The sequence below is a fragment of the Ochotona curzoniae genome, unplaced genomic scaffold (genome assembly GCF_017591425.1).
Source record: "Ochotona curzoniae isolate NIBS_2020 unplaced genomic scaffold, NIBS_Ocur_1.0 contig_4792, whole genome shotgun sequence".
NCBI classification, from domain to species: Eukaryota; Metazoa; Chordata; class Mammalia; order Lagomorpha; family Ochotonidae; genus Ochotona; species Ochotona curzoniae.
Genome location: NW_024466389.1, coordinates 11,879,118 through 11,893,154, shown reverse-complemented (window position 1 = coordinate 11,893,154; position 14,037 = coordinate 11,879,118). Strand labels below are relative to the sequence as shown.

At 50.4% G+C, this 14,037-nt stretch overlaps 1 protein-coding gene and 1 non-coding gene across 3 annotated transcripts in view; both read left to right on the top strand.

The window, feature by feature from the left end:
• Positions 1-14,037, top strand: part of TMCO4 (transmembrane and coiled-coil domains 4) — a 78,705-nt gene that overhangs the window by 38,029 nt on the left and 26,639 nt on the right. For both annotated transcript variants that reach the window (XM_040988013.1, XM_040988014.1), the window contains exons 8-12: positions 5,235-5,332; positions 5,668-5,811; positions 7,025-7,144; positions 12,573-12,737; positions 13,474-13,610. In XM_040988013.1, the coding sequence (XP_040843947.1) occupies positions 5,235-5,332; positions 5,668-5,811; positions 7,025-7,144; positions 12,573-12,737; positions 13,474-13,610 (664 nt within the window). The remainder of the gene's footprint in view (positions 1-5,234; positions 5,333-5,667; positions 5,812-7,024; positions 7,145-12,572; positions 12,738-13,473; positions 13,611-14,037) is intronic.
• Positions 5,513-5,619, top strand: LOC121161580. The gene has a single exon (XR_005884692.1). It is a non-coding gene; the product is annotated as a U6 spliceosomal RNA (small nuclear RNA).

The window sequence follows — 14,037 nt, the reverse complement described above, 5'->3', positions numbered from 1 at the left end:
GGATACTGAAATGGGGAAATGGATTGACTTGCTACATGGGCATAAGAATAGTGTACCTGAAATGAACCTACAAGGATGAGCTGGATTAAAATGCTCCTATCCCATGCTGGAACAACTGGGTTCTATTCCCACCTCCAGATCCTGGCTTCAGCTTCCTGTCTCTCGGGAGGCAGAGTGGGTGACTCAAGTAATTGGGTGGCTGCCACCCACCTGGGAGACTTGGGTAGTGTTACCAGCTCCCAGCTCCTGGGGCGGATCCTGGCCCAGCCTGACCATTGCAAGGCATTTAGGGAGTGAACAAGCAGATGGCAGCTCTTGTGTGTGTGCACACAAAAATATATATGTGTACATACACATATATGTGTATATATCAGCCTTTCAAATACATTTTTTCAAAGAAATTTGTATTAGGATGATAGTTTTTTTAATGAATAAAGGGTGAGTGAGATTACAGCATGTCATCCAACTAACCTCTGTAGCATTGGTTTGCTGTGCGAGCATTGATGCAGTTAAGCAGCGTGGACTTCAAGGACCGTATTTATTTGCTGTCTATTTGCTTTAGTCTGTTAAATCGTGGGTCTTCCCTCCCATCAAACTCAGATAAAATAAGTGACTGTGGGATCACAAATGTGAAGGTATCACTCTAGGAACAATATAGAAGCAGATGATGCCAAGAAAGTCCAATGAACTAATTCTAGAGTTTAACTCATTTCTTAATAAATCTGTGGAAATCACGGGAAGGGTCTAGCATTTCAGATTTGCTCTAATATCTCTTTCCATTCGGGACATGGTTGGTGTGTAATCTAGCTACACATGCTCTTTTGGGGGCTTGGAGGAGGTAGATAGATAATTCCTTTGTGCTGATTCACTCCCCACAGGCCTGTGACAGCTGGAGCTGGGCCACCTCAAAGCCAGGATCTGGGAATACAATTCAGGTCTCCCACATGAGTAGCAGGACCGCAACTACTTGAGCTATGCTCACTGCTTGCGAGTCAGAATCCTGAGCCAGGGCTGGCACCCAGGCACTCTGGTGCAGGACAAATGGCATCTTAACCACCAGGCTAAGCACTCTCCCCAGATCATATTGAGTTGGAGTGTGCATTCTATGCCCCTCTGATGTTCAGAGAACTAGACAGTGAGCAGGAGACTGCCATTGTCACCAGGCATCTGCTCTCAGCCTTGCTGACATCATTTGGGTTCTACTCAGGAGTAGTGTCCTGGTGCCCCCAGATTCCAGGCACTGGAAAAGCTGCTGAGGTGCACTGGAGGCTCAGCCCAGCCATCTCCCAACTCAACTTAGACCAGGATCCCCAAGCAACTCCCCTCCTGACAGACTCTGGCCAGGTGCTTTGGGTGCTTCAGAAACCCATCCTATGCAAAATCACTGATTTGGAATCTCAGAAGAGTATGACAAAGAGGCAGAGGGACCAGAGACAGAGCACTCATGGAGGCTGCGGGCAGCTCAGTGTGGCTTCTGGAAGGTAAAGGTTAAGTCAGGAAGCAAGGAGAGATGAAGCTAGAGATGGAAGGGGCCAAGCAGTCCCTGGGATCATCCTGGGGAGGGGACACTGCCCAGAGCATAAGCTGGGGAGGGACACTGCCCAGCATAGGCCGGGGAGGGGACACTGCCCAGAGTGTAGGCTGGGGACAGGACACTGCCCAGAGCATAGGCTGGGGTGGGACACTGCCCAGAGCATAGGCTGGGGAAGGACACTGCCCAGAGCATAGGCTGGGGAAGGACACTGCCCAGCATAGGCCGGGGAGGGGACACTGCCCAGAGTGTAGGCTGGGGACAGGACACTGCCCTGAGTGTGGGCTGGGGAGGGGACACTGCCCTGAGTGTGGGCTGGGGACGGGACACTGCCCAGAGCATGGGCTGGGGAGGGGACACTGCCCAGAGCGTGGGCTGGGGAGGGGACACTGCCCTGAGTGTGGGCTGGGGTGGGACACTGCCCAGAGCATAGGCTGGGGAGGGGACACTGCCCTGAGTGTGGGCTGGGGAGGGGACACTGCCCTGAGTGTGGGCTGGGGAGGGGACACTGCCCTGAGTGTGGGCTGGGGTGGGACACTGCCCAGAGCATAGGCTGGGGAGGGGACACTGCCCTGAGTGTGGGCTGGGGAGGGGACACTGCCCTGAGTGTGGGCTGGGGAGGGGACACTGCCCAGAGCATAGGCTGGGGAGGGGACACTGCACTGAGACCTGAGGGTGAGCCATCAGGGAGGAAGAGAGGGAGGCCAACAGTCAGTTATTTCCTACTTGACCTTGGCCACAATGGTGGTGCCTGGTGCTGTCTCATCACATTTCCTCCGTGAGAGAACAGAGGCTCAGAAAAATTGGGTGACCTGAGCAAGGTCACAGCAGTGCGTCCTTGCCGGTGCGTCCTTGCCGGTGTCCGGCTCTTCCCGTAAGTGTTTGCTACCGACTGACAGCCACGTGCTTGCCCGTCACGTGTCCCTGATCTGCATCAACAGCCACATGGGCTTTTCTCTCAGGAATTGAGCTGTCGAAAGTGAGTTCCATCCTTCCTCTCTGAACTGAGGTCAGGTTCGTTAGTGAATGGCCAAAGTCTGCCCCCCAGCTTCCATGTAGGAGGAAGTTAGTGTGGGAACGGAGGGCTGGTGATAGCGGCCACCTGTGATCTTGAGTCTGCCCGGCACCAGCACCCCGTGCTGTTTGTTGGATCAGGAGATTTAGAGGAGGTTAGGGGTTGCACATAGTCACAGAGGGAGCAAGGGACTCCTGCCTGCCAGCATAGGCTGGAGCTTGCTGCTATAACAAGCAACCGCCAGACCACAATGGCTTGCAGCAGCTGTTTCTCATTCATTCTACAAATGAATTCTACAAATGAATCTATTGGCTGTGGCCATTACCCATGTTGGCTTGGTCCCTGTTCAAAAAGATGTTGGTCTTGGGGTGGACCAAAATAAATGAATCAGGCTTCTGCCTGGATCTTGCCAGAAATTATCAACACCACTTCCCACCACACTTGATTGTCTAAAGCTGGTCATGTGATCAGTCAGTTCATCAGCTCTCCCTGTATCTGCAGGTTTCATTTTCAGCCAACTACAATTGAAAATACTCAGAAAAAAAAATATGTCTGTGCTAAACACACGCAGACTTCATAATCTGGTCAGTATTCCAAAATGATACAGTACAACAACTACTTACTAAAAACTTACCTCCTATTTGGTATGGCGTGACACCTAGAATTGATTTAAAGTATAAGGGAGGGGGCAAGCATCGTGCCATGGTTAGTCACATACTGGCACGCCTATTTAAATCCAAATTATTCCACTTCTCTAGCTTCCTGTTAATGTGCACCCTGGAAGCAACAGTGATGGACTTGGGTTCCTATCATCCACATGACAGACCCAGATGGAGTCCCAGGATTCCAGCTTCAGCCTAGCCCACATCTAGCTCTTCTGGGAACCAATTGAGGCAAGAAGGCAGGAGCTCTCCTTCTATATCTGTTTGTGTGTGTCAGTAAAATGAAAATAAGCACATACTCGAGTCTATGGGAGGCTGGCATAGGTTATGTGCGTTTTATCTAAGGGACTCCTTGCAATCCCTGACGATACTGAGGGTGGCACCGTGAGCCTTCTGCGGGGAGGGCTGCCTGGGTGCTTGAGTGGTGAACCAGCCTACACCACAACAGCGTAGGAGCCCAGAACTCTTGCCATCAATTCCTGTCCCACCTTGAACTTGAGCCAGGTGCACAGGGCTCAGCCTCAGCCCCCTCCATTGATGACTTCAACATCAGCAATGGAAAACCAGCACTGTGACTGCACAGGATAAGAGGTTGTCACCATGGGTTTCTGCTTCTCAGCTGAGCAGTGCTGTGCTTCATGTGCCCTGGAGGTGCCCAGGGAGATGTTTGTCCATTGAGCTGGTCATCCAGGAGCCAGAAAGCACAGCTGATTCACTAATGCCTAATTCAAATCCCTTTCTTTTGACTCGCTTGGAGAATGAGCCATCTCTCAACAAAAGGTGTGGTTTGGGGCGATATCTGGCCCAGCAGTGAAAATGTCCAACATTCCATATTCCAAGTGCCCAGATTCTGCACCTGCCTTTGTTCTGACTCCAGCTCTTTGCTGATGAGGAGGCTGGGGTGTCTCCATGCAGATGTAGCTTGTTGATTGGATGGATAAGCAAGGAGCGAGTTTGGTCACTGCAAAGTAACAAACTTATTAGATAAGATGTTATTACCCCCATTTTATGAAAGAGGAAACTGAGCCTCAGTTGACACTGTTTCATGAGCACAGGGCCACAGGTTTGTCCTAAACATGCAGCGTCCCAACCCACACTCTGAACGCTTTTCCCACGTGCTCTTGACTGACACCCACCTCGGCACTCGGGAAGTGGCTAGTGCAATCCCTTGATCCATCTGTGATGTGGTTCAGTGACAAGGGCACTTCTCAGGATAAGATAGTGTGAGAAGGAGGCCCTGGTGGCTGCTGTATCAGAAGCCCTCACTAAATATTAACCATTTCTTCTTTTATTATCCTTATCATTGGCTATCATCCTGCTGTTAATGAACTGTTGTCAGAACTCCGGCTCCAGTCCAGAGTTCCCACTTATCGACCCGCTCCATCCTGCTCCCAGGATGCTCAGCTCTCACCAGCTTCGAGTGTCCAGCAGGAAGACGGAGCTCCGTGCCCCCTGAGCCCTCACAGTGCCAGGTCTCCATACTCGCCAGTGCTTCCCTTTTACTAAGTTTCACTGTGATTGCATTTTGGGTCTGATCGAGTCTAGCCTTTGTTCCAAGGTCAAGGTCTCCTGTGCTTTCCTCTCTGTAGAATATCTTCCATATGATGGTTCTGAAGGAAGTTGTTTTCCATGTGTCCCAGGGGGCGGGGGTGAGTAGGATCTGGTGGCTGGGGGGAGGGAGGTCCCAGGGTCTGGAATTCTATGCAGGACTCATTTGGGGCCCATCTGTTTAAAGGTCATTTTTGTTCATCTCTTGCTGTTACTTCTTCTTTTTTTTTTTTTTGTCTCTCCATTTTCAAATTGCAACCCCATTAGGATGGACCACTGGGTAAGTAGCACAACACATACACCGAGAAAGACCCCTGACTGGGCTTTACCCTTGAAAACCATCCCTGGGCCAGGGTGGCTCTAGTGCCTGACTCTGCACGGCTTAGCATCTGGCCAGCTTGGGTTGGGGACTGGTGAGATGGGGCGGTCTCAAGGGACCTGAGGCACAGCCCGCCCAAAAGGCCAACATCTCTCTCAGGATGGCTGAGGCGTCCCGGAAGAAGAAGGAGAAGCGGAGGAAGTGGAAGCGATACCTCCTGATAGGCCTGGCAACCGTCGGCGGTGGGACAGTGATCGGTGAGGCCAACTGGGGAGGACAGCGCTGGGCCAGGATCTGCAGTGCGAGAGGCCCTCCAGGCTGGGAGGTGAGGGTGGGTGGGGCCGGGCTGGAAGGCAGCACTGGGGTGTGATAGATGCCTTGGCGGAGGTAACTGTGTCCTTGGCATTGTTGGCCACTTCCATAGAAGGCAATAGGCAGTGCTCGCTTCGGCAGCACATATACTAAAATTAGAACGATACAGAAAAGATTAGCATGACCACTGCACAGGGATGACACGTAAATTTGTGAAGCGTTCCATATATAAAAAAAAAGGTTGCCCCAACCTTTACAACTGTAAACTTTTCTCCTGCAGGTGTAACCGGGGGTCTGGCCGCCCCCCTTGTTGCAGCCGGAGCTGCCACAATCATCGGCAGTGCTGGGGCGGCAGTGCTGGGTTCCACGGCAGGCATAGCTGTCATGACCTCACTCTTTGGTGCTGCTGGAGCTGGCCTCACAGGTCAGGGTCAAGGGGAAGCGTGGGTTGTGCGGGACTCAGCCTGGGAGGCCCAAAGGTTCTAACCTGAGATGGCTCCCTGCGGGACAGAGCATACGTGACCCTCTCCACTCTGGGTCCCAGCCCTGCCACACCTTGCTGTGACTTCCTGGGGACCTGGAACCCCCACATTCCATGTGCACACTTCTGCCGTTTGGGAGGTTTCCAGGGAGCCTCCTTGCTTGGAGGACATGACTGCCCTCCCTTGGCCACCTCCCCTATGTCCATGTAGCTCCCTTGCACGCGCGTGCGCGCGCACGCACACACACACACTGTCTGCTCCCCTAGTGAATGCCACTATGCTGCTGAGAGTTGTGCTCAGTTCAGTCTACTCTAATGCATGCAGGGAAGGGAAAGGAGGCAGGACCAGCTGAGTCACAGGGGAACAGCAGTTAAAAGCCTCAGCTCTGAGACCAGACTCAGCTCTGCCCTTGACAGCTGGCTGGCCTGGTGGCCTCTCACCCTCCTCTGCAGTCAGGGAGTCTCATGGCACCTTCTGTATTGAATGCAAAAACAAAGCCTGTCTGTCCATTGGTGCACACTGTGTGGGTGTGAACACAACCACTGTGTGAGCATAACTACTGGGGGTGTGAACACAGTGTGTGAGTGTGAGCAGACAGCTGTTGTGGGTCTGAGCAGACAGCTGCTGTGTGAGTGTGAGCAGACAGCTGCTGTGTGAGTCTGAGCAGACAGCTGTTGTGGGTGTGAGCAGACAGCTGCTGTGAGTGTGAGCAAACAGCTGCTGTGAGTGTGAGCAAACAGCTACTGTGTGAGTGTGAGCAGACAGCTGCTGTGGGTGTGAGCAGACAGCTGCTGTGAGTGTAAGCAGACAGCTGCTGTGTGAGTGTGAGCAGACAGCTGCTGTGAGTGTGAGCAGACAGCTGCTGTGAGTGTGAGCAGACAGCTGCTGTGGGTCTGAGCAGACAGCTGCTGTGAGTGTGAGCAGACAGCTGCTGTGGGTCTGAGCAGACAGCTGCTGTGAGTGTGAGCAGACAGCTGCTGTGTGGGAGTGTGAGCAGACAGCTGCTGTGGTGTGATCAGATAGCTGCTGTGGGTATGAGCATAGCTGCTGTGTGAGTGTGATTACCACCACTATGTGAGTATGAGCACCACTGTTCCCACATATACTCACAGGGCTCCGGTCACCTCCATCTCGTTCTTGTGCCCCTGTCTTTAGGGTACAAGATGAAGAAGCGTGTCGGGGCCATTGAGGAGTTCACGTTCCTGCCTCTGACCGAAGGCAGGCAGCTGCACATCACCATCGCCATCACCGGGTGGCTTGCCTCCGGCAGATACCGTGAGAACCGGGGTGGAGTGGGCGGGGGGCAGGGACGTTGGTGGCACTGGCTGTGGGTTCCTCTCCCTTGTGTGCCTCTGGGGCATGGGCGTGAGAAGCTCCATTTCTCAAAAGAAGACTGAGCCTCAGAAGGGTGTGGCAACTTTGACTCACCTCAATTCATGCATCCACTCACCCATCACCTGCACACCTGCTGGTCTATCCATATCCACAGCCAGCCAGCTACCTACCCATCTGCCCAACTGTTCATCCTCTGGCCCATCTACCTACCCAGGTGGGCTGCAGATTTCCAGAAGGCTGCACTTGCTGGGTGCTCCAAGCCCCAAGAATTCAGGGGTGAATGGTGCAGTCATGGCTTCTGTTCCCAAGAGAAAGGGCAGAGACAATGGTAGGCAGGTTTAGTGGAGGACACAGAGGAAGAAGCAGAGAGCTTTCTATGGAGGCATCCCAGAGGAAGTGCTGGCTGTAATTAGCCTGATGAAGAAGCAGCAAAACGTGTATAAGAAGCAAAAGGGGAGGATATTGCCAAGGCCCAGGGTTGCACAGGAATCAAAAGGAGTCGAGGAGGGCAGGGCCAGACATACAGGAGCACGGGGGCTGTGGCAGGGGTCAGTGCACTGGGCCATGTGACCTCAAGCAAGTTACTTAACTTCCCCATACCTCAGCTACCAAACTTGTCAAATGGAGCAAGACTGCTCCTGCCCTTTAGGTTGCTACAAAGACTAAATTAGAGTCTGCAGTGCATGCAAGACTGGGAAGGCTTCTCCTAGAATGGGAGATTGAGGCAATGGGGCAGCAAATGGAAGAACATAAATTTATGTTTTTTTTTCTTTTTTGCATATCTTTTTTTTACTATTGTTTTATGATGTAGTTCCATAGGCTCTGGGATTTCCCCTCGCTGCTCCCCAGACCTCCTCCTCCCACTGACTTCCCCTATATTATTACAATAGTACAGTCCTTCATAAACAGTCATAAGTCTATCATCCTGCTATTTAAGCCTATCCTGACATTGTAGGTATGGACAATGGCAGAGAGTCTAGCATCCTATTGTCAAGATGTATTTAACAGTTTCATTAGGAGTTTAGTAGAGTTGCATTAGAATTGCATAGAATTCTTCACATCTAGAGATGATAGTCTCTACTGCACAGTTACTATACATCTCCTTAAATGAAAAGCCACAGCGACACAGCGCCATGGCCTAGCAGCTAAAGTCCTCACCTTGAACGCACCGGGATCCCATATGGGCACTTGTTCTAATCCCAACGGCCCTGCTTCCCATCCAGCTCCCTGCTTGTGGCCTGGGAAAGCATTCGAGGATGCCCAAAGCCTTGGGAATCTGCACCCACGTGGGAGACCCAGAAGAGCTCCTGGCTCCTGGCTTCAGATCAGCATAGTATCGGCCATTGCAGTCACTTGGGGAATGAATCCTTTTTGAAGAAATGATAACAAAAATATCAAAACCCAAGATGTAGCATATTGAGAGGGACATTGATAACATCAGGTGCTTACAAAAAATTGAAATATCTCAAATGATCTAATGCATCTCAAGAACTTATTTTAAAAAGAAAAAAATGAACAAGGAAAAAAATGAACAAAAAGGAAGCAAGAAATTATAAAAACCACAGCAATAATAAACAGGATTGAAATTTAAAAACTGCAAATTGCAGCAAGAAAAAGCCATTTTTTAAGAAGCTGTGCAAAAACAAACTTGGCCAGACTAGCCAAGAAAAGAGAGAAAAACCAAGTAAAATTAGAGATGAAAAAGAAAATAGAAGAAACTAGTAAGGCGACCTCTTCTTGCTGAATGAATCCTTTGATCATTATGTGGTATCCTTCTTCATTGCTTTCAATATTTTTCATGTCAAAGTCCATATTATCTGATGTTGGAATGGCTGCACCAGCTTATTTTTCTTTTCCATTGGCCTGAAATATCTTTTTACGTCATTTCACTTTCAGTTTTCACATATCTTTGTTGGTGAGCTGTGTCTCCTGTAGGCAGCAGATAGATGGGTTGTTTTTTGATCCAGTTTACTAATCTGTGTCACTTGATTTATGAGTTTAAGCCGTTTACATTCAGTGTTAATACTGATAGGTAGTAATTTGGTCCTGTCATTTTGGCAATGAATTGTTCATTGCTTGATTTAGTTTTCATTTGCTGTTGTGTTGGGATGTTCTCCACATTTGACTTTGATTTTAGTAGGTGCCTTTCTCTGTCAATAGAACATCTTTAAGTATCATTTATAGGGAAGGTCTGGAAGAGATGAATTCTTTAAGCTTTTCTTTACTGTGGAAGAATTTCATTTCATTTTCAAAGACAAAGGAAAGCTTTGGTGAGTAAGTTATTCTGGCCTGACAGTTTTTTTGCTTTTAGAATCTAGAAGATACCACAACATTCTCTTCTGGCCTGTAGAGTTTCCTGTGAGAGGTCAGCAGTGAGCCTGATCGGGGTTCCTCTGTGTGTTCATTGATTCTTTTTTTTTTTTTCACATGGAATTTAAGGATCTTTTCCTTATATTTGAATGAAGAGAATTTGATTATCATGTGTCATGGTGAAGATCACTTTTGGTCAAACATGTTGGGAGTTCTGTGCCCCTCAGTTCTTTCTTTTTTCCCAGTTCTTTCTCCCAATTAGGGAAGCTTCCTTTACTATTTCAATGAATATAGTTTTAAACCCAGCTTTTATTTCTGTGCCTTCTGGAATGCCCATAATGCTGACATTTGACCTTTTAATGGTGTCCCTTTATTCCTGAATACTTTTCTTAGCTTAACTCGGTTCCTCTTCCAGCTTTTTGATTGTTTCCCTATTGTTGAAGGAAATGTGTTCCAGTTCTTTCTAATGCCTTTGTTCATTTTGTTATTGAAGCTTCACACTAAATTTTTAATTTGCTCCATGGTGTCCTTCTTTTCTAATAATTCACCTTGGTTTTATTTCAGCATTGCTATTTCCTGTGACAAATTTCTTGAATTCCTTGAACTCCTGTATGTGCTTCTCATTGTTAAGAAGCTTTATAACAAGTTTTTAAAATTCCTTATCTCCCATTTCTTTGATGTCTTCCTCAGTTAACTTTGAGATTGACAAAGGCTTTTTGCTCCTTTGAGGGGGAGACATCAGTAATATTCGTTGTGCCTCTCTCTCTTCTTTGGCTCTTGGTCATTGCACTTCTGGTTAGCAGAATCTTCTCCTTAGGGTTTCTAACCTGTGTTGCCCCCTTGTCTAGAGGTTGATAATCCTGATTGTGTTCGGAACATGGTTCTTCATTTGCAATCACTTGTGTCACTCCCCCCAGCGAGTTTCAGTTCTGGGCTGTTGTACTAGGCTTCCACCATAGTCTCCACATAGCTCTAGCTCCTGGATTATCACACTCCACCCTCTGTGAACCTGTGTTGTGGGCAGCACCATTGCCTGCACAACCTTCCTCCCAGTCCTGGTTCAAGCAGTACCATGGATTAGGGAGACAGCGGCTGTCTTAAAGCACTGGAAACTGCTGGCTGTTAGGTCTGGGGGCCACCTGGACCTACTTTGGGTGAGACCCATAGGATACCAAGTAGGTACTATTTTCCCTGTGAGACCAGTGCAATGTATTGAGCTGGAAGTGAGTTCTCTCCTGGCTCAGCACCTATGCAGCCAGCTGTTGTTCCTTCAATCCCACAGCCTTTTCTTCAGTACACAAAATGGCACCTGATGTGGCACTGGTGAGGGTCCAAGCCATGAAATCTACCCTGTTCCTGCACCTGCCTGCTTGGGCTCTGCCACTCTGCTTCTGCTCATGGTCGAATCAAGCAAATCAGCAGGATGGGCAATTCTGTGCCTGGTCACTTCCTGAGCTCCTGGTGAACTCGCTTCCCACCTGGCTGCTAGTGGAACTCTGATAGCAGATTGCTGACTGCCACTGGGTTATCTGGTCACTGCAACACCACTCTGCTACTTCCCCATGTCCACAGATCTCCAGGTGTCCCTCTGCCGTCAACCTGTCCTCTCCTGTTTCCCTGGTTTGCGCCCTCTCTGCTTCACTCTTGGTAATGATTCCCTGTCTGTTCAAACATGTCCTCACTCTATTCTGCCATCTTGGTTCTCCGAGATTCTGAGATTTATATTTCTTAAGAGATCCTGAGGGTCATGGGCAGAAACGGTGGCTGGGGGCCCTGGCAGAGGCCACTGTGCTCTTGACCTTCAGACTATGGTGGGGGGACAGCCAGTCACAGTGTCTATGTGACAGTGGCCACTGTTGTGGCTCTGTCCATCCTTCTTCTCTCGCTCCTGACCTGTAGGCAACAATGAGAGTGAGGAAGGAGAGGCAGGCAACCAGCTATGGTCATATTTTCCTGCCTGTGACACTGGCCATGATTGTTCCAAGGAGCCATGTTCCTCTTTTTTACATAAGCAAATTGGGTCCCAGAAAAATTGGGTGACCCAGTAAGACCACAGCAGAGCTTGGCTCTAATGCATCTTGCCCAATATCCAATTCTTCCCCCATCAGTGGTTGCTGAACCAAGGTGCTGCTGACTCACAGCCATACAGCCTAGCCTGTGTGTGGCCAGCTGCTGAGTGCCAAAATCATTTCAAGGAGCAAGAAAATAATTCCTCATCTAGAAAATAGTTGAAATGATTGAACTCTTGGAACTAACCTAGGAAGGGAGATAAGTAGCATCTCCCCTCTTCACAGTTGAGCAGTGAGGCTCAAGGTCACGCAGTGGTAGGCTGTCCCGTCCAGCAGGACAGTCAACGGGGTCGCAACCACCTGGGAGAGAATGGGAGACAAAAGACACGAAGAATGGACAGCAAGACAGGATGTCTGATCAAGCTGTCAGTTTATTGATTTCAACTGAGGGTTTTTATATTCTTCAGTAACTAAGGCTCAGGGAGGAAAGGAGAAACTGGGATGCAAGCCACGGTCTCAAGACCGATTGTTCTTGAGCAGCCACCATATCCACAATAGTAACCAGCATATCAACAATAGCATAGGTAATCAGTAACAAGATGTCGGCAGGTACAGCATAAATCACATTCTGAAACAGTTGCTAGAAACAATTGAAGCTAAGCCTGTGATTGGTTTCATAACTTCTTTCCCAAGCATCTAACCAGCCGGGGATTTTCCACTGGCCCATAGTTCTATATTCAAAATGGCTTCAGTGTGGGTACAGTGCACAGCTCCTGACATGGCTTCAGTGTGGCTATAGTACACGGCTCCTGACAGTAGGCCCAAGGTCACCCACTACTAATGAGCACAGGCATTGGGATCCACACCACTGAACTGACCCATGGCGCAGCACAGTACTGCATGTGCTATGCTAACAGCTGAGGCAGACAGGCAGCTGTGTCCCCCACAGGGAGGGGGTAGCCCCTGTCGCTGCCTGTCTGGGATAGTGGGGTGAAAGGACATCCTCTGCCACAGACACACATGACTCCACCTTCCCGTGTTCTCCCCAGGCACCTTCAGTGCCCCGTGGGCTGCCCTGGCCCAGAGCCGCGAACAGTACTGCCTGGCCTGGGAGGCCAAGTACCTGATGGAGCTTGGCAATGCACTGGAGACCATCCTCAGTGGGCTCGCCAACATGGTGGCCCAGGAGGCCCTCAAGTACACCGTGCTGTCTGGTAAGTCCCTCCTTCCAGCGCCCAGCACATACCCACAGCTGTCATTGCCCAAGGATACCCTGAACCAAACCACTCCCACCCCCAGGGTTCCAAGGGACATGGAGAGATGGAGAGTACCTTGTCATTATAGAGGAGGTGACGGTCTTTGTGGAGAGGTAGCAGGCAGCCCACCCACTACATGGTGTATCAGCTAGCTACTGCCCACAAGCCACCCCAAACTCAATGGCTGTAAAAACAACCCTTCCTTGTCTCAGCGAAGTTGGAGTGGGCTGCTCTCAGCTGGGCCTGCCCAGGCCTGCACTGGTCCACGCTGCTTGGCTCTGCACTTTCTGCCTCTCCCCTCCCCTGGGTCACAGGCTAGCCCATAGCCCTGGGAGAAATAGCCCCCAACACAAATCCACCTCAGACCTCACTCCTAACTCCACAGAGGGGGAGCTGTGACAAGGCGCACCACGGAGCCACTAGGCAAAGCAGGAGGAGCAGCTGGGTGTGGTGACAGGTTGGGGCCGTCTTCAGTACCCCACGTGTCATGAGTGCTTGAGCAGCAGTTTAGTCCACGTATAAGGAACACATGTGTCCCAAACTCCCCCATTGCTATTTATCAGTTCAAGAATATTTAGAAAATGGGCAGATTCCAAATCCGACAAGCTCTAGACCAGAGAGTTCATTAGCCTGTCAGGTCCCCAGAAGACTGCCCACATGCGTGCCCTCCATGACGGATCTCCTGCCTCCCTAGGCATCGTGGCCGCTCTGACCTGGCCAGCTTCGCTCCTCAGTATGGCCAACGTCATCGACAACCCCTGGGGGGTATGCCTGCATCGGTCAGCAGAGGTCGGCAAGCACCTGGCCCACATCCTACTCTCCCGACAGCAGGTACTCGGGCTTGGCTGTGAGGGCTGAGAAGCAAGGGAGACGTGGGGATGGATACATGCAAGTCCCCTTGGAGGCAGCCTGGTGGCCTTGGGGGCATGGCTGGTCTTGGCTGCTGCCCTGCTAGTCCAAGTCCTGATGGTGTCTTAGGATGGACTCATGAGGCAGAGCCTGTGTGTCTCCACCAAGTAACAGGGCCACCTGGGCAAGGCAGAAAGATGCCGACTGGCCGGAGGGAGGTGGCTCCTGCGTGTCAGCTTCCGACACTCAGTCCCAGTACCCTGCAGCAGACACTTCTGACCCAGACAGCAGTGAAGCCAATAACAGGAGTTCTGCAGGCTGCCAGCAGGATGCCCATGCCAGTGACCCATGCGCCTCTCGGGCTACGAAACTGCCACCTGAAGAAGTCTGCAGGGACCTAATGCTGAGT